The following is a 26,092-nucleotide window of genomic DNA, read 5'->3' on the forward strand; positions in this document are numbered from 1 at the left end:
ACACCATATTATTGTACAGATATAAATAAATCCAAATTACAAATATTAATATCAATAATAATAATAATAATAATAATAAATAATGAAAAAAAAAAATCTAAATTATCATCATTAACAAAATCTATAAAACAGAATCCAGGAAAAAAAAAAAGGGGTACAGAAAATTAAAAAAGTGGGAATTTGTGCAAAAATCCAATGTATTGAGAACCGACCTTAATGCTGCAGGCCACGGCCTTCCCATCCTCGCCCTTAAACATGAGCTTCATCCCCCTGAGCGAGTCCATGGCCCTGACGAACCCGGTGTGGTCCTGATACTGAACGTAGCCCTCGAAGTTCAGGTGTCCCCCGAAGGAGAACGTGTTGAAGTTCTTCCCGGTCATCTCCTCCCGATACGGATCCAGCATGGGAATGTCCACGTTGCGGATCTTCCCGAAGCGCTGGAAAACCGCGGCGAGCGCCGTCTCCGAGGGTCTGTCGGGAACGCCGTCCTTCTGAGCGAACCACTTACACGGGAGTCCCTCCAGATGAACCGTGTCGGGCCGCTCTCCGGGAACCGTCTCGTTCATGTCCTTGGCGTCGCGGAAGAAGGAGTCCCAGTCGTGGCGGGTGGGGAAGTCGGCTTTGTTCTCGACGGCGCGGATCTTCAGGACGTCGGTGAAGCCGCTGAGCTTGATGCTCTTGCCGTCCAGCTTGGCCAGGACGCGTTTGACGGCGCTCCTGTTCTCCACCTCGCCCTCGAAGCGGATGAAGTCCATGGTGCTCTTGGAGATGCGCAGAGAGGAGAACTGCTCCGGCTGAACCATGGACTTCAGCCGCTCCATCACCTCCCAGTTGGAGATGGATTTTCCGGGCGTCTTGAGGTGAGGAAGAGCCACGCTCACCGTCATTTTAGCGATGGGTTTGAGGTAGAGGTTGAACTCGGGACACAGCTCCACCGCCTCGGCCGTGTCGCTCACGATCGACGTCATTCTGGAGACTGAGCAAAAACACACAGTGTGGACATTATTTTAAAGCCCTTTTACCTTAGTGTTAAAACAAATATCAATAATCAAGCATAAAACTACACCATATTGATCTGAATCAGTGTTATTATCATTCACTAAAACTGAAATGATGGAAAAAGATTTACATAATATGAAATAAAATAAATGCTAAATTAAATGTAAAAAAAAAAAATTCAGTTAGCTGCCAGAACTAAAGCCAAACCAAAGCTGCCAATTTCTCATTTTTGTTGAAGCACTAAAATATATATGTTACAATAAATTAATTAATTATAATTATTCTAAAAATTTAAATGTGTAAATAAAATAAATACAAAATTATTATTAAAAATTACATTAACAAATTTATATTTATATATATATATATATATATATATATATATATATATATATATATATATATACACACACACATTTTTTGGTTAATGTAATTTAATAATAATACTTATATATATATATATATATATATATATATATGTGTTACAATCAATAAATTATTATTATTATAAAAAATTTAAAGGTAATTAAAAAAAATAATTAATTAGACATGCTTTTCAATTACTAAAATCATTATAACAGGATAAAAATGAACATTTCATAAGATCCTATTAGTGTAAATTAAAAATAAAATAAATAATAATTAATACAAAATTATTAGTAGTAGTATTATTACCAGATGAAAAAAAATCACTTATTTCACTTTATTTAAAAATAAAACAAAGCAAAATAAAATAAAGCAAAACAGAACAAAACCATACAAGATTAATAGAATTAAAATTAGATATAAAAGAAAAAAAAGAAAATAAGAAAATAAAAGAAAAAAATAAGATGCACAATAAAATAAAACAAAAAGCAAAACAAAATAATAAAAAAGCAAAACAGAACAAATTAAAATTAAACAAAACAAGGCAAAGCAAAAAAAGATTAAAATAAAACAAAAAGCAAAACAAAATAAAATAAAGCAAAACAGTACAAAATAAAATAAAATGAGATTAAATAAAAGAAAACAAAATAAGATACAAAATGAAATAAAACAAAGCAAAACAAAATAAAATGAAACAAAGCAAAATAAAATAGGATAAAATGGAATACAATAAAATAAAACAAAACAAAAAAATAAGATACAAAAATAAAATTAAACAAAGCAAAACAGAACAAAATAAGATTCAAATACAATAAAGCAAAGGAAAACAAAATAAATTAAAATTAGATAAAATAAAAAAGCAAAACAAAATAAATCAAAACAAAGCAAAAAAAGATAAAATAAAATAAAGCAAAAGAAAACAAAATAAATTAAAATAAGATATAAAATCAAATAAAACAAAAAGCAAAACTGTACAAAATAAAACAAAGCAAACCAAACCAAAATAAGATTAAAATAAGAGAAAACAAAACAAAAATTAAAATAAGACATAAAATATAATAAAACAAACAGCAAAACTAAATAAAATTATGCAAAACAGTACAAAAAAAATGAATAAATAAAGCAAAAGAAAACAAAAATTAAAATAAGACATAAAATATAATAAAACAAACAGCAAAACTAAATAAAATTAAGCAAAACAGTACAAAAAAATGAATAAATAAAGCAAAAGAAAACAAAATAAATTAAAATAAGATATAAAATCAAATAAACCAAATAAGATTAAAATAAAATAAACAAAAGAAAACAAAATAAATTAAAATAAAGACATAAAATAAAATATCAAAACTAAATAAAATAAAGCCAAAAAAAAAACTACATAAAATAACATTTAAAATTAAACAACAAAGCAAAACAAAATAAAATAAGATAAGACAAAAAGATAAATAATAAAATATAAAAGAAAAGAAAATATTTGGGTTGAAAACCTGACATTTAGAAGCAGTTACCAAGAGAAAGACTCAAATGAGTCCGAAAATGATAGAGAGACTCTGTTAGAGCTGACTATAGTTCTACTACAGTAATACTGGGGTAAAGTGTGGTATTCCGCTGTAAATCATGGTAAATATCTGAGGGTGAGAGAAACAGCAGAAGAACATCAGATGATCGTCAGTATTGTCTCTGATCATCAAATAATAACTATATTACAGAGAGGAGAAGATGAGCGCAGTATTGATGAGTTATTGATTTGTGAGGCTCGTTTAGCGGTTTAACCGTCACTGACCCGGATGATAGCGACACCGCTGCTTACCTCACCTAAACTAGTCTCTCTAGCTGAGATAAACACACCTAAATGATTACTAACCTCTCTGAATGATCCAGACTCAAACATCCATAACAACAGCAGTCCGCGCACATCTGAAACAAACGGACATGATGCTGCTGGCCGCTTCCGCATACGTCACAGCAGCCGGAAGTCGACGGCGAGCTCTGCTGACGCCATGCGGTCACTGCTAGACCTGCAGCTGTACTTACTGTCAATTTATTCAAATGAAGAGTGAAAACATGTTTTTAAAAAAAAATAGGTTTAGTCTGAATTAACAAAGATTTTATGACACACTAACGTCGATAATGTCTGATAATAAATCTACTCTCAGATTATACTGTAATAATCTAAAGATTAAAAAAAAATGAATATTTGGGGAAAAAACAGCAGAAAATTGATTAAATTAAATTTAATTAAATAAAAAAATAAAAAGAAAAAAAGAACAAAATAAAATGAAATGAAACAAAACAAAACATAATTAAGCAAAAGAAGACCAAGTAAAATAAAATAAAACAAAACAACAAAACGAAACAAAGCTAAATAAAATAAGATCAAATAAAATAAAGCAAAAAATAAATACAAACAAAATAAAGCAAAACAGAACAAAATAAAATGAAACAAAGCAAAGCAAAACAAAACAAGATTAAAATAAAATAAAACAAAATAAATTAAAGTAAGATATAAAATAAAACACAATGCAAAGCAAAATAAAATAAGATCAAATAAAATAAAGCAAAATAAAACAAAATAAAATAATATATAAAATAAAATAAAATAAAAACAAAGCAAAACAAAATAAAACAAAACAAGATTAAATAAAATAAAGCAAGAGAAAACAAAATAAAATTAAAATTAAAATAAAACAGCAAAACAGAACAAAATGAAATGAAACAAATCAAAAGAAAACAAAATTAAATTAAACAAAACAAAGCAAAACAAGATTAAAATAAAATAAAGAAAAAGAAAACAAAATAAATTAAAATAGAATACAATATAAAATAAAACAACAATGCAAAGCAAAATAAAATAAAGCAAAAGAAAACAAAATAAAATAAGATATAAAATAAAACAAAACAAAACAAAACAAAAGGAAGTAAAATAAAGCAAGAGAAAATAAATCAAAATAAAATAAAACAGCAAAACAAAATAAAATAAGATATAAAATAAAACAAAACAAAACAAAAGGAAGTAAAATAAAGCAAAAGAAAACAAAACAAAATAAAATAAAACAAAATAAAACAAAACAAGATGAAAATAAGATAAATAAAATAAAATAAAATAAGATATAAAACAAAACAAAAGAAAACAAATAAGACAAAAAAAGATAAATAATAAAATATCAAAGCTACTCTCAGATTATGATACAATAAAAATAAATACTATAGTGATAAAATAAATCAAATATAATAAATAATAATAAAATATAATGATAAATAAAATAAACCTCTTTACTACAATTACTTTACACACAATTAAGGAAATTTTAGTTTACACACAAATTAACTATTATCTTTAAAACATGAATTATATATATATATAAAAAAAAAAAACATCATAAAAACTGATGAATCACTCTTATTTATGGCTAATTCTAAGGTAAGCAGCTCTGGGAACAATGTTAATCTCCAGTTAATCTGTGAAGGAAAAACAGAAATCCAGAGCAGAAACGTCTCACGTGTTGTCAAGTGGAAGTGCTTACAATTCAAGAAGTTCAGCCACAATATTCTGCTTTCTGTCTACATCTCAAAACCCTTCAGTGTCCTGAGATGTTTTCTTTCTACCTGTCCTACAGAGCAAATGAGCAAAGTCCCTTTAAGGCAAGTCATGTCACTCGGCGGCCATCTTTGAAACGCTACTCGGGCAGGCAAGTGCATCTCTTTGAATGGGGAAACATCAAATTCTCCAAAACTATTCACCAAGTTTGGGATTAAATTTCATATTTTAAATCTCCAAAGAAATCCAACAAGAACTACCTCATAAATATGGTTCCTTGTGCTCCAATAGCGTTTAAAAACGCTTATTTTTCCGGCTAGATGAGCCAGTGCGCATGCGCAGTACTGAGCGAGCGCACGTCGTTTCTATAGCAACCGGGACTGCTAACGGCAGCTGCAGTGACGCGCTGACTTTACTAATCAACGATTGGCTCTTTCACTAAGAAGGCGGGGCTTGTATCGGCCAAAGCTATGCATTTGCATACGTAAGGGATAATCAACGGTTTGCCCTGCGTTAAAGGATTTTAAATGCACGACGTGGAGGCTAATAACCGCCCGACGCGAAGCGGAGGGTGGTTGCCTCCGCGAAGTGCATTTTAAATCCTTTAACGCAGGGCAAACCGTTGATTATCCCGCTTATTCCATGGTTATAGACAAATTAAAACTAGGATTGATATTTGCAGCGCAAAATTTGACTGAATGGATAAAAAAGACGGTTATTTTCAGTTATGACACGCAGCTCTAGCATTCTGGCCGCTTCAAATCAGACTCAGAGATTAAATAGTCCGGTAAAAATCACATTTATTTGAATGAAATATAGCATTTGTTTCAGTAGATTATCGATCGACCAAGAGAGAGTGTGAAGGCAAGAGAGATGACAGTTGTGTGTGTGCGTAACGTTACCTGCCTGCATGCTGTGCGTCTCTCTCTACAAACAACAATTCATTCAAAAACAGCAGTTTTACCGCCCCGTTGCTGAGGAATATAATGTAGCGATCTAGTATCTAGGCTATTTTAATAAGGATCGCAGGCAAACGCTGACAAGAAGTTTATGTATGTGCGCAGCACAATGCGATCTCCAACCTCTCTCTCTCTCTCTCTCTCTCTCTCTCTCTCTCTCTCTCTCCCTCTCTCTCTCTCTGTGTGTGTGTGTGCATAAATTAAAGCAGCGCATTAATATAGAACGGTGATTAAACTGACTTGGAACTACCTGTGCATTAAACGGTTTTACTGCACACCTGCCAGCCAATCAGAATCCAGTATCCAGACATTCCATGGAATAAATTACATTATATTGTGAGGTGCCCTTTAAGAGACTGATCACGTACTGTATAACGCACACTGTGTGGAGATGACGTAGAATGAATACGTGACTGTTTAATAAGAACCATATGGATGATAAGTTCGCTCTGCCTTCTTGCTATTATTTTGTCTTTACTTTTATTTGTAACGCCAAGAAAGAGTTAAACTCTCATGTATGAGAGGGGCGCGTTGTCGTGTACCAGCCATTAAATGTGTGGACAGATGTTAAATATAATAAAAGATAATGTACTAAACTAGATAAAAAATTTGTCGAGACAAACTTCAAGTTGGCTTGAGAAAGCTGGACCAGAAAGTTTAAAAAGTTTTAATTCAGTTTTACGGTTTTCAGTCTGAAATAGTTTGAAGTTTAAAGTAGTTTTAAAAGATTAAAGTTTGAAAGATGGATACATAGATAGATAGCGAGTTACTAGCGTGTTGTTAGCATGATTAGCACATTACTAGCATGTTGTTAGTATTATTAGCAAGTTACTAGCATGTTTCTAGCATGTTTACAGCATGATTAGCAAGTTACTAGCATGTTGTTAGCATTATTGGCAAGTTACTAGCATGTTGCTAGCGTGTTTACAACATGATTAACATGTTACTAGCATGTTGCTACTATGATTAGCAAGTTACTAGCATGTTTCTAGCATGTTTACAGCATGATTAACATGTTACTAGCATGTTGCTAGCATGATTAACATGTTACTAGCATGTTGTTAGCATGATTAACAAGTAACTAGCATGTTTCTAGCATGTTTACAACATGATTAACAAGTTACTAGCATGTTGTTAGCATGATTAGCAAGTTACTAGCATGTTTCTAGCATGTTTACAACATGATTAACATGTTACTAGCATGTTGTTAGCATGATTAACAAGTTACTAGCATGTTTCTAGCATGTTTACAACATGATTAACAAGTTACTAGCATGTTGTTAGCATGATTAGCAAAGTTACTAGCATGTTGTTAGCATGATAAGCACATTACTAGCATGTTGTTAGCATTATTAGCAAGTTACTAGCATGTTGTTAGCATTATTAGACAGGTACTAGCATGTTGCTAGCGTGTTTACAGCATGATTAACATGTTACTAGCATGTTGTTAGAATGATTAACAAGTAACTAGCATGTTTACAGCATGATTAACATGTTACTAGCATTTTGCTACTATGATTAGCAAGTTACTAGCATGTTGTTAGCATGATAAACACATTACTAGCATGTTGTTAGCATGATAAACACATTACTAGCATGTTGTTAGCACGATTAACAAGTTACTAGCATGTTTCTAGCATGTTTCCAGCATGACTAACATGTTACTAGCATGTTGCTACTATGATTAGCAAGTTACTAGCATATTGTTAGCATGATTAGCAAGTTACTAGCATGTTGTTAGCATTATTAACAAGTTACTAGCATGTTGTTAGCATTATTAACAAGTTACTAGCATGTTGCTAGCGTGTTTACAACATGATTAACATGTTACTAGCATGTTGCTACTATGATTAGCAAGTTACTAGCATGTTGTTAGCAGGATTGGTCAGTTAGTTTAAATGTATTATAAATATAGCACACAGAAGGGTGTCAGGATCATGTCTGTGTCTGTTATGTTTCCCAAGTGTTTTTTCCCCCCATGTTTCTAGTTCGTTTGGTTTAGTCCTTGTTTTCCCCCTTTTGATTTAGTTGTTTTTTTCTTGCCCATATTTGTATTTCCCTCTCGTTATCTTGTTAGCTTGTTTGTGACCACGCCCATGTCTCTGTGTATTTAAGTCTGCTTGTGATCACTCCCCGCTGTCCGTCGTTAACGTTACATGTCCTCGCTTTATGCTCCCGGTTTTGTTTATTTGTATCATTTTTCTAGTGTTTTATTTAATAAACTTATATGTTTTCATTTACTCCGGATCTCCTCCTCATTCTCCACTCCTCATCCATCCAAACTGTGACAAAGGGAAGTTTGATTGAGTCTCAAAGGATTGTGGGAGTGTTCTCAGTGTGAGTTTGAATAGAGTTGATCATTTGAACATTCCCTCAATGTAAGTCTATGGGATTTTTCCCAGTTTTAATCCTCATTTTTAGGAAAAGCGTAAGTCCGATCAGTCTGAAAAGATCCAGCAGCTGGAGTCGGATCAGTCTGAAGATCTGGCCTGAGTTTGGAGTTTGTAGAGTTAAAGCTCTAGGAGGAGCAGCAGTCAGAAATGTTAGTTTCAGAACCCAACATAAAGACTAAAAGATAAATTGTGAAATAATTTATATTATCAAAATGCTTAATAAAATAATGCATTTTAACTATTCAATTTTGTTACTTTTATTTGGGCTAAACATTTAGGATTTGCAAATACAAACAACATCACAAAGAGTTTTCATTTGATATATTTTAACATCATACTCAGTAACATGACACTCTTTCTCCAAGTGCCCAATTTATTTAAATAAAGCAAAGACAAATGCATGATGTTGTATAAAAACAAGAAATGTTCCTAACGGTAAGAAAGCACAGTGGATGTGTCAGGACAAGTGTTCAAATCCTCATGTTTGTAGCTTACAGCCAGAAAAAGCTGCAATACCGGCTTTGCATCAGATCAGCTGTTCTATCCAATTTCATGAGAAAGAAAATAAATGCATTTGTGCATGACATCAACATATTGATAGGATGAACAGAACAAAACACTGAATGAATTTCAGTTTAGTGCTTCCTAAACGTCTTCACATCAGAGAGTTGATGTCAAATAAATAATGCACTGGCAGCAGATGTTCAACTGGAGAGTAATTCAAGAGCAGCAGCTTATTAGTGCCGATTACCAAAGTCAGGAATCATTACTCAGACGTTTGGCCAAAACTTCAGCGCTTCAACATCACAGAGACGCTACCACATCACCTAGCAACCAGCTGGAGCACCCTAGCAACTGCAAAGTAACAGCAAACACCGCTCACATTGTCTTCGGGAAAAACGTAAACATCCAGTTTCAACAGTTTGAATGTGAGGAGCTTTATATGTAAAACACATTTTCAGGGTCACTTAAAATATTATTGATCTACAACAAGTGCCTATTATTAACTGGATGAGTTCAGATCATAGATGAACTTTGAAGTTGGCTTGAGAAAGCATTGTCTGAAAGTTTGAAAAAAAACTTTGAAAAGCTTAAAGTTTGGATTTAATTGTTGAAATTGAAGTTTGGGACAGAGTGGGAACACACGCGTGTTTCTAACATGATTTAGCATGATGCTACCATGATTTAAGATGGTTTAACCATGCTGCTAGTATGATTTAGCATCTCGCTAGCACTATTTAACATGAATTAGTATGTCACTAGCATAATACCATGATTAGCAAGTTAGCATGTTTCTAGCATGAAAAACATGTTGTTAGGATGTTTCCACCATGACTAACATGTTACTAGCATCTTTCTAGCTTTATTCTAGCCTGATTAGCATGTTGCTAGCATCTTTCTAGCTTTATTCTAGCCCGATTAACATGTTGCTAGCATGTTTCTAACATGACTAACAAGTTACTAACATGTTGCTAGCATGATTAGCATGTGTCTAGCATGTTTCTAGCTATATTCTAGCCTGATTAGCATGTTGCTAGCATGTTTCTAGCATGAAAAACATGTTGTTAGGATGTTTCCACCATGATTAACATGTTACTAGCATCTTTCTAGCTTTATTCTAGCCTGATTAGCATGTTGCTAGCATGTTTCTAGCTATATTCTAGCCTGATTAGCATGTTGCTAGCATGTTTCTAGCATGAAAAACATGTTGTTAGGATGTTTCCACCATGATTAACATGTTACTAGCATCTTTCTAGCTTTATTCTAGCCTGATTAGCATGTTGCTAGCATGTTTCTAACATGACTAACAAGTTACTAACATGTTGCTAGCATGATTAGCATGTGTCTAACATGTTTCTAACTTTATTCTAGCCCGATTACCATGTTGCTAGCATGTTTTTAACATGATTAACAAGTTACTAACATGTTGCTAGCATGATTAGCATGTGTCTAGCATGTTTCCACCATAATTAACATGTTACTAACATGTTTTTAACATGAATAACGTGTTACTAGCATGTTGCTAGCATGATAAGTATGTAACTAGCATTTTGCTAGCATGATTCTAGGATGATTGGCATGTTGATGGAACGATTCTAGCATGATTACCAAGTTGCTAGCATGTTTTTATCATGATTAGCAAGTTATTAACATGTTTTTAATATGATTAGCACGTTTGCTAGCATGATTAGTATGTTATCTGCATTTTGCTAACATGATTCTAGCATTATTAGCATGTTGCTGGCATGTTGCTAACATGACTAACAAGTTACTAGCATGTTACTAGCATATTGCTAGCATGATAAGCAAGTTACTATCATGTTGCTAACATGATTCTAGCATTATTAGCATGTTGCTAGCATGTTGCTAACATAACTAACAAGTTACTAGCATGTTACTAGCATATTGCTAACATGATAAGCAAGTTACTAACATGATTCTAGCATGATTAGCATGTTACTAGTATGTTGCTAACATGATTAGTACGTTATTAGCATTTTTTGCTAGCACGATTCTAACATTATTAGCATGTTGCTAGCATTTTTCTAACATGACTAACAAATTACTAGCATTACTAGCATGTTTTTAACATGATTAGCATGATACTAGTATGTTGCTAGCATGATAGTATGTTATTAGCATTTTTGCTAGCACAATTCTAACATTATTAGCATGTTGCTAGCATATTTCTAACATGACTAACAAATTACTAGCATGTTTTTAACATGATTAGCATGATACTAGTATGTTGCTAGCATGATAGTATGTTATTAGCATTTTTGCTAGCACGATTCTAACATTATTAGCATGTTGCTAGCATATTTCTAACATGACTAACAAATCACTAGCATTATTAGCATGTTTTTAACATGATTAAAAAGTTACTAACATGTTCCTAACATGATTAACATGTTGTTAGCATTTCTAACATGTTGCTAGCATGTTTCTAACATAATTAGCATGCTGCTAGCCTTTTCCTAGCATATTATTAGCATATTGTTTGCATGTTTCAACGTGATTTAACATGTTGCGAAGATGGATAAAACAAATCCAGTTAAAAAACAGGTAAAACCAGCTGATTTCGTAAAAAACTGCTTAAAACCAGCTAAAACCAGTTAAAAACCAGCTTGTCTAGTCTTAGCTGGTTTAAGATGAAAATAGCTGGTTTAAGGTGGTTTGTCTTTCAGCAGGTCTCCCAGCTTGATGAGCTAAGACCAGCCTGAACAGCTAAAAAGTGGCCAAAACCACTTTAAAACCAGCCTGGAAAATTGGAAAACCAGCCAACAAGCTTAGGCTGGTTTTAGACTTTTTTTTCCAAGTAGGGAGTCGTTAGGCACTGCTTTAGCAATAAACAGCTTAAATGCACCATAATTTTTCACACCGTTAATGAGAGTCTATGGAATGTTAGGTGTTTTTAATAGTCTGGTTTTCAAAAACCGTAAGCCGGATCAGTTAGAAAAGATATAGCAACTAACTTAAGACCAGTCTGAAGGTCTGACCCTAGTTTGGTGGTTGTAGCTTTAAAGCTCCAGGAGGAGATACTGACTAAATTGTGGCTCAAAAGAAGAAGCAGCAGCTTACATAGCAGATCAGTAAGTCATCTTTCTCAAGCCAACTTTATAAAGGCACTTTAAAAATGACTGAAAACTCATTTGGGATTAGTGGTTTAGTATTTGGGATCACTAGTAAATATCTATAATATGATAAAGCTTAGTAAATTTGATCAGCTAAAAGTGCATAATGGCTCATGGGTTAAATTAAAGGAACAGTTCACTCAAAAACAAAAGTTATTGTAGACTTGTGTTTCAGCTTTTGTCTTCTTAAGATGTTAACTGATGGACTTTTCGAAAAGAAAACTCCTTCAGTTTTCAAAAAAATTCAAAAAGTTGTTTCAACTTAAAATAATTTGTTACCCCGCTGACTTAATTTTTTTTTGTTCAGTCAACTTAAAATGTTAAGTTACTAAATGTTAATTTAAGTAACAACTGGAATATTTTAGTTGACTAAACTAAAAAACCTAATTCAGCGGGGTAACAAATTATTTTGAGTTGAAACAACTTTTTTTAATAAATAATTTGTTACCCCACGGACTTAGTTTTTAGTGTAGTCAACTTGAAATTTTAAGTTACTTGAAGCAACAACTGGAATATTTTAGTTGATTAAACTTAAGATTTTAAGTCAGCGGGGTAACAAATTATTTTAAGTTGAAACAACAATTTTTACAGTTTAAAAGTCGTTTCAACTTAAAATAATGTGTTCGCCCGTTGACTTAAAATTTTTAGTTCTGTCAACTTGAAATTTTAAGTTACTTAAAGCAACAACTGGAATATTTTAATTGACTAAACTAAAAATTTTAAGTCAGCGGGGTAACAAATTATTTTGAGTTAAAACAACTTTTTTTAAAGTGTGCACTGAAAAAAAAATCAAAAAGTTGTTTCAACTTTGTAAAATTTGTAACTCAAAAACAAAAGTTATTATGGATTTGTGTTTGAGTTAAAAACATCTTAATGATGGATTTATTTCAGCTTTTTTCTTTTTAAGATGCTAACTGATGTTAATTTTTTGAAATTGTTTCAAAAAGTTGTTTCAACTTAAAATAATTTGTTACCCCACTGACTTAAATTTTTTCCGGTTCAGTCAACTTAAAATGTTAAGTTGCTAAATGTTAATTTAAGTGACAAGTGGAATATTTTAATTGGCTAAACTAAACATTTCAAGTCAGCGGGTAACAAATTATTTTAACCTGAAACAACAATTTTTTACAGTGTGCACTGTAAAAAAAGTTTCAAAAAAGTTGTTTTAACTTTAAATAATTTGTTACCCCCCTGACTTAAATTTTTTTTGTTTAGCTAACTTAAAATTTTAAGTTACGTAAACCAACAACCGGAATATTTTAGTTGGCTAAACTAAACATTTTCAGTCAGCAGGGTAACAAATTATTTTGAGTTGAAATAACTTTTTTTTACAGTGTCACTGTAAAAAAAATGTTTCAAAAAGTGGTTTCAACTTAAAATAATTTTTTACCCCGCTGACTTAAATATTTTAGTTTAGTCAACTTGAAATTTTAAGTTAAAAAAAGTAGTTTCAACTCAAAATAATTTGTTATCCGGCCGACTTAAAATGTTTAGTTTATTCAACTAAAATATTCCAGTTGTCACTTAAATTAACATTTAGTAACTTAACATTTCAAGTTGACTGAAATAAAAATATTAAGTCAGTGGGGTAACAAATTATTTTAAGTTGAAACAACTTTTTGAAACCATTTTTTTTTTACTGTGTGGAATATTTTAGTTGAATAAACTTAAAATTTTAAGTCAGCGGGGTAACTAATTATTTTAATTAAAACAACTATTTTTTCATTGTGATGTTTTAATCAGCTCTCATTCTGACGGCACCCATTCACTGCGATTTTGGGTAAACTGTTCCTTTCTGCTCACATAATTAGACCTCGTCTTAAACCATTTAAACAGCAGCTTTTTGAACGTCACTTACAGCACATAAACACCGAAATCACATTTACAGGATAACAGTCGCAGTACATGTTGATACCTGCATCTGGAAGACGATCAATAAAGGCACAGCAACTAAAACAGGAGAGCAGGACGATCACATGCAACAGCAACATGCCATTAAGACACGCAAAACACAAAGTGCATCTGTGGAAAATCACATAAAAATAATCAGAAAATATTTAAATCAGAATTACATCTACATGTTTTCAGAGCATCATTGTTATAAAATAGCGGTGCATAATTTTGATAAAGAGATGATTGCATTAAAGTTTGTTTCAGTTGTTCATCGACATGCATAATACAATTTAAAAAGCAGCTTCTGTATATATTTCCATGTATAAAAATGCTATTTAAATTGTGAAAAATCAACATTATAAATATGTGTAAAACATAGTTTCTATTACATGATTGTGCATTTTTTTTAAAATTATCATTATTTAATGTTGATTAACAGTTCCATTTATTTGATCCAAAATACAAAAAAAGTAAAATATTATTGCAAATCAAAATAAGTTTTTTATTTTAATATACTTTAAAATGTAATTTATTTCTGTGATGCAAAGCTGAATTTTCATCAGCCATTACCCCAGTCTTAAGTGTCACATGATCCTTCAGAAAGTATTTTAATATGCTGATTTATTACTTTTATTTTTGTTATATGCATCATATATTAAATGCATTATGTGATTTTGCATTATTTATTATATGCATGTGGAATATATATATATATATATGTATCCTTTAGAAAGCATTAAGAATCTTACTGATCCCAAACTTTTGAGCGGTTTGTCAGGGTTAGTTAATAAAAATAAAAATTTTCATCCAGGTTAGTTTGCACTGCATTAACTAATGTTAACAAATACAACTTTTAATTTTAAAATGTTTTAGTAAATTATGAAATAAATGCTGTAGAATATTGTTCATGTTTAGTCCATGTTCACAAATAAATCCTTATTGTAAAATGTTGTATTATTTCTTTTATTTTTTTATTTTTATATACACTACCAGTCAAAGGTTTTTGGACAGATTTTTAATGTTTATTTTTTTTTAAAGAAGTCTATTTTGCATTTTCTGCATTTATTTGATCAAAACATTTTCAGCATCATTACTCCAGTCTTCTGTGTCACATGATCCTTCAGAAATCATTCTAATATACTGATATGCTGCTCCAGAAGCATTTATTATTATTATCAATATTTCAGGATTTTTTGATTATAGAAAGATCCAAAGATCAGCATTTATCTGATATGAATAAATGCATACTTTTACTTACCAAGGATGCTTTAAATTGATCAAAATTGATGATAACGAGTTTTATAATGTCTATTTCTAATGTAAGATTTCTATTTCAAATAAATGCTGTTCTTTGAACTACTACTGTACTACTAATAATAAATGTTTTTAAACAGCAAATCTGAATATTAGAATGACTTCTGAAGGATCCTGTGACACTGAAGACTGCAGTAAAGATGCTGAAAATTCAGCTTTGCATCACAGGAATAAATTACATTTTAAAATATATTCAAATAGAAAGCAGTTAATTTAAATACAACAAATATTTCAAAATTTTACTGCTTTCGCAGTACTTTAGATTAAATAAATGCAGGCTTGGTGAGCACTTCTTTAAAAAAACATTAAAAATCTTACTGTTCACAAACTTTTGACTGGTAGTGTTTTTCATTATTTCTTTACTGAATATTTTAATCAAAATATCAGTTTGATTTATTTATTTAGGTAATTGCATTTTTTTATTTTTCATTTATTTGTATATTTTCACATTTTTAGTATTTACATTTTTTTCGTAAAATTACTTTGTACCATGTTAAACGAGCACCTCAGTTGATTTCAGAGTAATAGTGTCTTTGCATATATGTCTATATTTCACACTTTTGTCTCAGCCAAAGAGGTTGGAAATGGGTCTGGATTTGACCGGGCTCTTGAGCGAATCCTCTCCTTCCTCGTTCTCCCTGAATGAAGTGCTGTGGACGATCTGCGTCTTGAAGCGGTTCCTCTGCAGTCTGATGCGGCCGATGGAGGATTTCCGATAGAGCGACCTGGGCTTGGGTTGACCATCAGCCGTCATCTCCTCGGGGTGGTTCAGCAATCGTAGAGGGTTGAGGTTGGACGGGAGAACCTTAGGAAGCTTCCATCGGCCAGCTCCAGGTGTGTTCTCTGTATCTGAGCTCACACAAGCCCCTATGATGTCCTTGATGTCTCCAGTGACGCTGGATCGGAGATACTGCGCTGCTTTCTTCCCACTGTAATCCCTCACATCCACATCGGCATCGTACGCTCCCACTAGAAGCTTCATGATCTCGATGTGGTTGTGCATTGCTGCTAAATGCAGAGGCGTGTAGCCAGCACTGGATCGGGCGTTTACATTAATGGCAACGCCGTGCCGTTTGGCAAAATCCACCAGCATTGCGAAAAGCTCGTGTTTGCCTTGTTTGGCCGCCCAGTGCAGACACGTGAACCCGGTGACAAAGTCTTTCTTGGAGATGAGCGTGGGTTCACACTCGAGCAGCCGCTGCAGACTGTCCCACTCGCCATCTGCCGTGCACATCATCCACTCGTGCTCCAGCGGGTCTAAGGTTACCGACGCACAATCCTCATCCACAGACGACATTCGGAACTCACTGCTTCTGGCCGACAAGTGCACTTGGGAGTTACGGTGCACCAGTGAGCGTCTCACCTGCATATGCATTACATATTAGATGCATTACGTGATTTGCATTATATATTATGTGCATTTGTAATATATATTTTCTGCATTAAGTACATTTGGATTATATATTACATGCATTATGTGATTTTGCAATATCTATTATATGCATAATGTGCATTTAGATTATAAATGCATTAAAAGCATAATCATTATTTTATGCATTATGTGCAATGCATCATATAATATATGCATTGTGTGATTTTGCATTATTTATTATATGCATTGTGTGCAATGCATTATATAATATATGCATTATGTGATTTAGCAATATATATATGCATTGTGTGATTTTGCATTATTTATTATATGCATTTGTAATATATATTTTATGCATTAAGTACATTTGGATTATATATTATATGCATTATGTGGATATGCATTGTATATTACATGCATTATGTGATTTTGCAATATTTATTATATGCATAATGTGAATTTAGATAATATATTATATGCATTATAAACATACTCATTATTGCAAGCATTATGTGATTTTGCATTATATATTTTATGCATTATGTGCAATGCATTATATAGTATATGCATTATGTGATTTAGCAATATATATATGCATAATGTGCACTTGTATTATATATTATGCATTATAAGCATATCATTACTACATGCATTATGTGCATATGCACCATATATTAGATGCATTATGTGATTTTACATTATATATTATTTGTAACATATATTATATGCATTAAGTACATTTGGATTATATATTATATGCATTATGTGGATATGCATTATATATTACATGCATTGTGATTTTGCAATATATATTATATTTATAATGTGCATTTAGATATATTACATGCATTTTAAGCATAATCATTATTGCATGCATTATGTGATTTTGCATTATATATTTTATGCATTATGTGATTTAGCAATATATATTTTATGCACTCTGTTATTTTTCATTATATACTGTATATCCATAATGTGCACTTGTATTATATAGTATGCATTATAAGCATAATCATTACAACATGCATTATGTGCATATGCATCATGTATTAAATGCATTGTTTGCATAAGCAGTATTACATGCATTATGTGCATATGCATTATATTTGTATTATATGATTTTGCATTATTTATTATATGCATTTGGAATATATATTATATGCATTATGTGTGTATGCATTAAATGTTATATGTATTATGTTATTTTGCATTATATATTATATGCATAATGTGCATTTGGATTATATATTTGCATTATAATTATAATCATTATTAAATGCATTATGTGCATTTGCATCATATATGCATTGTATTTTGCATTATTATATGCATTTGCAATATATACTGTATTATATGCATAATGTGAATTTATATTATATATAATATGCATTATATAAGCATACTCATTACATGCATTATATGATTTTACATTGTTTATTATATGCTGTTGGAATATATGTGCTTTGGATTAAATATTACATGCGTTATATATTTTTGCATTATGTGATTTTGTATTATATAATATTTGCATTATGTACATATGCATTATATATTATATGCATTATGTGCATGTGTATGATATATGCATTATGTGATTTAGGATTTTTTTATATGCATTATGTGATATTGCATTTTTTATATGCATTATGTGTTTTTGCATTATATATTATACGCAATATAAGCTTAAATATTGCATGCATTATATGCATATGCATTATATATTATATGCATTACGTGATTTTGAAATATACATTACATGCATTATGTGCATATGCATCATACATTACATGCATTATGTTATTTTGCATTTTATTACATACATTATGTGTATGCATTATATATTATATGCATTATGTGCATGTGCATTATATATTATATGCGTAATGTGCATTTTGACTATATATTTTGCATTATGAGCATTATGTGCATTTGCACTAATATGTGCATTGTGCATTTCCATCATATATGCATTATGTGCATTTTGCATTATACATTATATGCATGTGCTTTTGCATTAAATATGATATGGATTAAGTGCATCTCTATCATATATTACATGCATTACATTACTGTATGTGCACGTGCACCCATCCCACCTGTGGAGAACTGCTCATCATGAGCTCTATGAAGTTCTTGCGGCTGCATTTAGGAGTGCTGCCATCCTCAGTCTGTCCATCATGTGCTCCATCCTCAGAAGAAGAGGCCAGCAGACTCCGCTGAGATCCCCTGGATGTTCTCCGTCGACTAATGATGACCTGTGGTGTGACAGAAGCCTTGCCAACTCCAGCCTCCAGCTCCACTTCTCCTGCCCTAGATTCCGCTTCTCCTGTTGACTGGGCATTAGAGAGCTCAGGAGCATTTGCTTTCACATCATTAACAGGCAGAGTTTCAGAGTCTTTCTCCATCAGAGCGATGTCAGACACACACAGCTCCTCCTCAGCATCTCTCTCAGATTTGACATCCGATTCTCCTTCATGCACATTGCCGTTCTCCTCAAAATGCAATGCTTTAATTCCTCTGTTGATGTCTTCATCACCATCACCACCATCACTGGGCTTCTCATCCTGCGCGCCCCCGCTGCGCATCTCCGGGTATCTGTACTTCTTTTTCAGACATACCAATTTCTCACCGTTTTCCTGCTTTACGTAAGCAATATTGTCTACAAAACCTTTAAATCTCTCTTTAAGCACGGCTCGCTTTGTATTTTCGCTACTCAGAAAGACTTTAAAATGCGCGACCAAGTCCTTGTTTTTCACACGCCCCCCATTTTCCAGTAGAAAGTCCAGGACGGATTCTTGCGTGCACTCCGTCGCCATTATATCATGCTTTAATAAAAAATAATAAATAAGCGAATGCACAAATCAATATTGTGACAGGTCGATAGTCTCAGATCGTAGTCTGCGCGCAGGTGAACACATCGCGTCTCGTCTTACTAAAACTAGGCTGTAGATGAGATTCAGTACTACTACTGAATGTGTCAGATAGGGGTCGGTAGAGCTTATAAAGATGATGTTTGCATCCTAGCAACTCTTGTTGGAGGACAGAATCACTAAAGTGAAGCTGCAGTACATAGACGTTCATTTTGGCTCAAACGCGCTTAGCGTTAACACGCTCTGCGGCTCCGCGCTGAGCCAAAATGGCGTCCAGTTACACCTCGACAACCCTGAGGGCGAGTCCGAGCTTGGGACGTACCATTTTGTTGGGACAAGGGGGGTTAGAGCTCTATTGTGCTTTAGATGTTTCAATTAATGAAACGGGAAACGATTTATAGCTCTCATTTCGATTAAATCGAATTGTACTAATAAAAAAGTGTTCACTTATATGTTAGACATCTTAAGTCGGTATACCTTCAAGACTAAAATAAATACAAAACCCTCTGAGTGAGAGTGAAATGGTAGAGCAGCTGTTCCCAGTGGTGTGTCAGCTGGAAATTATTGGACGAGGCGGGTCAAGACAACTTTTGACTTTCATCCGAAAGCGATCCGACATTTCTACAAATAATTCGCTAATTTTCCGCGCGCAAATGGCTTCTTCTGACGTGGTTCGACAGATGGTACGTATGCGATCGATATATGCCAGATTCCGAGTGTTTTTTTGGTTCTGTGGCTGTGTGAAGTTTCGGGACAGTGGGAGTGAGTTGGCGTGCGCGCGCTTGGGAGTGTCCCGGACCTGCGCTCAACTATTTCTCTCAATGACGAGAGCGCGCCTCATTTATTCGTCAACAAATAATTATTTGTAAACTAACATCTGATTCATCGATTTGAAGAAATATGTCTAATGTAACAGTCTGAATGAGTTATTTTGAATTATTAAATATTTATCTGATTTCTGAATCCGAATACGTATCGGAATAAGCAATCGGAATGCAGTTCTCAATCTGAATTATTAATCTGAATACAAACACACAATTTATTAACTGAATAAGTTTATTTGTATTATCAAATTTATAAAACTGAATGCATTTATTAAAAATTAATCTGATTTCTGAATCTAAATATGTGTATCTGAACGCATTTCTCAAACTGAATTATTAATCTGAATGCATTAATCTGATATATCAGTTTGAAAACATTTATTTGTATCTGATTTATCGAATTGAATGCATTTATCTGATTTATGAATCTGAATATGTATATACGATTGAGCAATCCGAGAATGTTTCTTAATCTGAATCATTAATCTAAATATAAACATGACTTATTATCAGTTTGAATTTATTGATCTGAATTAATCTGAATACATTTATTTGACTTATAAATTTGAATCATATTATACATTTATCAAATTTATCAGTTACTTGTATCATGTGATTTAATTCGTTAATCTGATTTATGAATCTGAATACATTTATGCTATTTTAATACATTTAACTAAAAAATTTAATTGAGATAAAATAAAAATATTAGATCAAATATTAAAATTTTTAAAAATTTCATCCAGTTTAAAATGAAGCACTAAAATTGCTCATTTGAAAATTTGAAATTAAATAAATAAAAACATAAATAATTAAACCTACATAATGATAATAAAAAAATCACATAAAGCCACAACAAAATTGTAACTAAAAATAATATAAAAACACAAAGCATAAAAATAAAAGCTTATTTGCTCATTTGAAAAAAAAAACAACTTTAAAAATTGTTTTTAACAATTAAAAATAAATCATGTTTTTTCTCGTGCATTCCAATTAATCGTAATCAAACCACAATTAAAAAGTAAAAATAACAAAATAAACACAGCTAAGATTTTTTAAAAAGTTATCTGCTTTTGCAAATAAACTCTGCTGTTCTAAATCGTTGGATGTATCAATTTAAAATATTAATATGAAAACTTTAACCAATTTAAATGAATAACTAATAGGCTAATATTTCTTTAGATTCTTTCCCCAACTTAGAATTTAAGTAAAAAAAATCGACATTTTTGTTAAAGCATTTATTGCATGCATATTTGTAGTTATATACACAATATACAGTGGATAGAAAAATGAAACGTTTTACATTTGATACCGTTACAAAATCAAAAGTTTAAATTTGTACAAATGTAACATTTTAAAATGGGTGAGTTTTGATAGATTAACTGAAAGCCTGAGAGAGCATGCTTTGAAAAGCAGCTTCCTATTAAAATTAATGTTTTTTCTCTCTCACTGGTTTCTTCAGGACAAGAACGCCCGTCCGCTGGCTCTATCGGGACATGTTGGCTTTGACAGTCTGCCAGATCAGCTGGTCAACAAGTCCACTAGTCAGGGATTCTGCTTCAACATCCTGTGCATCGGTAAGAATCACGACTGGAACCATTGAACAGAAATGCATTGAAAAGTCATTTTTATTCAGAGACTCAAACTGAGCTGATTTTTCAGAACACATAAAATGATGTAAATGATGTTCCTCAAATACGGCATGTTTCTCTGTTGTCCAGGTGAGACTGGGATCGGTAAATCCACTCTGATGGACACTCTTTTCAACACCAATTTTGAGAATTTCGAGTCGTCTCACTTCGAGCCCAAGGTGAAGTTGCGAGCGCAGACCTACGATCTTCAGGAGAGCAATGTTCGTCTGAAGCTCACCGTGGTCAACACTGTCGGCTTTGGAGATCAGATGAACAAACAAGAGAGGTCAGTCCTGCTCACTTCTAATATGTATCACTCTTATAGGAGTGAATGGGTGCCGTCAGAATGAGAGTCCAAACAGCTGATAAAAACATCACAATAATCCACACCACTCCAGTCCATCAGTTCACATCTGGAGAAGACAAAAGCTGAAACAAATCCAGCATTAAGATGTTTTTAACTCAAATATATATATATTAATGTATTTATACAAAAAAGAATGTTAGCAACACGCCAGTAACTAGCTAATCATGCTAATAACATGTTAGAAACATGTCAGTCATGCTAGTGACATGTTAATCATGCTAGCAACTTGCTTATCATGCTAGCAACATGCTAGTAACTTGATAACCATGCTAGAATCATGATAGCAACTTGCTAATCATGTTAGAAACAACCTAGCGATTTACTAAAAATGCTAGCAACACGCTAGTAACTTGCTAATAATGCTAAAAACATGCTAGCAACTTGGTAATCAAGCTAGAATCATGGTAGCAACTTACTAGTCATGTTAGCAACATGCTAAAAATTTGCTAATCATGCTAAAAACATGCTAGCAACTTGATAATCATGTTATAAACATGCTAGCAATTTACTAAAAATGCTAGCAACACGCTAGTAACTTGCTAATCATGCTAAAAACATGCTAGCAACTTGGTAATCAAGCTAGAATCATGCTAGCAACATGGTAGCAACTTACTAGTCATGTTAGCAACATGCTAAAAATTTGCTAATCATGCTAAAAACATGCTAGCAACTTGCTAATCATGTTATAAACATGCTAGCGATTTACTAAAAATGCTAGCAACACGCTAGTAACTTGCTAATCATGCTAAAAACATGCTAGCAACTTGGTAATCAAGCTAGAATCATGCTAGCAACATGGTAGCAACTTACTAGTCATGTTAGCAACATGCTAAAAATTTGCTAATCATGCTAAAAACATGCTAGCAACTTGATAATCATGTTATAAACATGCTAGCAATTTACTAAAAATGCTAGCAACACGCTAGTAACTTGCTAATCATGCTAAAAACATGCTAGCAACTTGGTAATCAATCTAGAATCATGCTAGCAACATGGTAGCAACTTACTAGGCATGTTAGCAACATGCTAATAACTTGCAAATCATGCTAAAAACTTGCTAATCATGCTAAAAACATGCTAGCAACTTGCTACTCATGTTATAAACATGCTAGCGATTTACTAAAAATGCTAGCAACACGCTAGTAACTTGCTAATCATGCTAAAAACATGCTAGCAACTTGGTAATCAAGCTAGAATCATGCTAGCAACATGGTAGCAACTTACTAGTCATGTTAGCAACATGCTAAAAATTTGCTAATCATGCTAAAAACATGCTAGCAACTTGATAATCATGTTATAAACATGCTAGCAATTTACTAAAAATGCTAGCAACACGCTAGTAACTTGCTAATCATGCTAAAAACATGCTAGCAACTTGGTAATCAATCTAGAATCATGCTAGCAACATGGTAGCAACTTACTAGGCATGTTAGCAACATGCTAATAACTTGCAAATCATGCTAAAAACTTGCTAATCATGCTAAAAACATGCTAGCAACTTGCTACTCATGTTAGAAACATGCTAGCGATTTACTAAAAATGCTAGCAACACGCTAGTAACTTGCTAATCATGCTAAAAACTTGCTGATCATGCTAAAATCATGCTAGCAACTTGCTAATCATGTTAGAAACATGCTAGCAATTTACTAATAATGCTAGCAACACGCTAGTAACTTGCTAATCATGTTAAAAACACGCTAGCAACTTGGTAATCAAGCTAGAATCATGCTAGCAACTTGCTAATCATGCTAGCAACATGGTAGCAACTTACTAGTCATGCTAGCAACATGGTAGCAACTTACTAGTCATGTTAGCAACATGCTAATAACTTGCAAATCATGCTAAAAACTTACTGATCATGCTAGAATCATGCTAGCAACTTGATAATCATGCTAAAAACATGCTAGCAATTTGGTAATCGTGTTAGAAACATGCTAACGATTTATTAATAATGCTAGCAACACGTTAGTAACTTGCTAATCATGCTAAAAACACGCTAGCAACTTAGTAATCAAGCTAGAATTATGCTAGCAACTTGCTAATCATGCTAGCAATAACTTGTGTAGTTGTGTAGATAGCTCTGTATCAGGCACGTGCACAGATAGGGCTCAACCTGTGCAGAGCACATGCCCTTTTTGTAATTACACTCAGAAGTGCCCTTTTACCAAAAACTAGACGCATGTTAGCAACTTGCTAATCATGCTAGCAACATGCTAGTAACATGTTAATCATGCTGTAAACATGTTAAAGACATGCTACCAACATGCTAATTATGTTAACATGCTGATCATGATAAAATCATGTTAGCAACATGCTAATCATGCTAGCAACACATCAGTAACTTGCTAATCATGCTTTCTAAAGCCAACTTTTTATGGTCTAATGCGCCACCTGGTTCTCAAAGACTTACTTTTAGTCATTATTTGGGTAGCACACATATTCTGAATGCCTTCGGCAGAATTCAAATTAGCCATTTTAATCTAGATTAATCTATATTAACTCCAAGATTACAGTGAGATTACAGTGGTATTAAAAAAAATAATCTATGACCACCACTAATATATATATATATGCATTTATATTCTTTCATTTTAATTCATTTTATTTGATTAAGGCCAGTGTTATTTTACCATTATTGAGATACTATTATAGCTTTCATAAAAAAAAAAACTTTACATATTAATTATTTCGTAATTAGCATTAATATATTTATAGAAATTATATATATATATAATGAATCAGGAGAGAAATCTCTACAGATCAAGCAGCGTTTACAAGCCAAAACAGCTCTAAACAAATATGTGGCTGGATTTTGATGGACTTTTCACTGGAGGAAGCGTTATATAAAGCGTTATTATAAATTATGGACTCATATTTTAGTCAAAAGCCTCTTAATGATAGATTTGTTTCAGCTTTTGTCTTCTCACGATGTGAACTGATGGAGTGGTGTGGATTATTGTGATGTTTTTATCAGCTGTTTGGACTCTCATTCTGACGGCACCCATTCACTCCAGAGGATCCGTTGTTAAGACAGTGATGGAGTGACACTTTTATACAAATCTGATGAAGAAACAAACTCTTTTGTGAATGATACTGACGTTGTGTCTCTGTTGCAGCTATCAGCACATCGTGGATTACATCGACACACAGTTTGAGTCGTATTTACAAGAAGAGCTGAAGATCAAGCGCTCTCTCCATAACTACCACGACTCCAGGATCCACGCCTGTCTCTACTTCATCGCTCCGTCCGGACACTCGCTCAAATCCCTAGACCTGGTCACCATGAAGAAGCTGGACAGCAAGGTCAGACCGCACAAACACAAACACATCAGACAAGAGCAGATGAGATTATTCCTGACCTTCTGTTTCTAGAAGACGGCAGACAGGAGGAAAACAAACACTCAGTGCCTTATTTTTAATCTTGACTGCTGTAATCTTGTCTGGGTTCAGCAGCAGGAATGTTCTTGTATGTTGCAGACGTGGCTGGTGGCTAAAACCAAGCCTGTGGTTTTGTCTATATTGGTGTGTTTGTGCCCCGCAGGTCAACATCATTCCCGTCATCGCTAAAGCCGACACCATCTCCAAGAGCGAGCTGCACAAGTTCAAGATCAAGATCATGAGCGAGCTGGTCAGCAACGGCGTGCAGATCTACCAGTTTCCCATCGACGACGAAACCGTGGCCAAGATCAACACCGCCATGAACGTGAGTTTGGATGGTCACGCTGAAATAAAGCACAAAAACAACCGGGGAAAGAGTTTATTTGGGCAATATTTGCTTTTAATGACCCTAAAGATTTATTCAACTTAACATTTTCTTACATGTTTTTGTTCATTTGTGACACTCAATTTGATTAAAGCCAGTGTTATTTTAGCATTATTGAGATATTATTATAGATTTTATTTTAAATATATATTTTCTACACAGATATAT

At 33.0% G+C, this 26,092-nt stretch overlaps 3 protein-coding genes across 3 annotated transcripts in view; 1 reads left to right on the plus strand and 2 right to left on the minus strand.

Annotated features, from left to right (window-relative positions):
• The window catches only part of akap17a (A kinase (PRKA) anchor protein 17A), a 7,300-nt gene extending 6,332 nt beyond the window's left edge, over nt 1-968 (minus strand). Inside the window, exons 1-2 of the mRNA XM_073845163.1 lie at nt 213-968; nt 117-121 (exon numbers count right to left, since the gene is read on the minus strand). Of these exons, the coding sequence (XP_073701264.1) occupies nt 117-121; nt 213-968 (761 nt within the window). The remainder of the gene's footprint in view (nt 1-116; nt 122-212) is intronic.
• Nucleotides 969-15,662: 14,694 nt separating this feature from the next.
• On the minus strand, nt 15,663-19,285 carry sowahca (sosondowah ankyrin repeat domain family Ca). Its single transcript, XM_073845195.1, has 3 exons — nt 18,848-19,285; nt 18,566-18,742; nt 15,663-16,460 (listed from the first exon to the last, which is right to left on the minus strand). The coding sequence occupies exons 1-3, from the start codon at nt 19,283-19,285 to the stop codon at nt 15,663-15,665; spliced, it is 1,413 nt and encodes a 470-aa protein (XP_073701296.1).
• Nucleotides 19,286-19,870: 585 nt separating this feature from the next.
• Nucleotides 19,871-26,092, plus strand: part of septin10 (septin 10) — a 21,096-nt gene continuing 14,874 nt past the window's right edge. The window contains exons 1-5 of the mRNA XM_073845297.1: nt 19,871-20,022; nt 21,626-21,740; nt 21,885-22,080; nt 25,278-25,464; nt 25,703-25,864. Of these exons, the coding sequence (XP_073701398.1) occupies nt 19,993-20,022; nt 21,626-21,740; nt 21,885-22,080; nt 25,278-25,464; nt 25,703-25,864 (690 nt within the window). The 5' untranslated portion in view covers nt 19,871-19,992. The remainder of the gene's footprint in view (nt 20,023-21,625; nt 21,741-21,884; nt 22,081-25,277; nt 25,465-25,702; nt 25,865-26,092) is intronic.

Source organism: Garra rufa, chromosome 8, assembly GCF_049309525.1.
Source record: "Garra rufa chromosome 8, GarRuf1.0, whole genome shotgun sequence".
Lineage (NCBI taxonomy): Eukaryota > Metazoa > Chordata > Actinopteri > Cypriniformes > Cyprinidae > Garra > Garra rufa.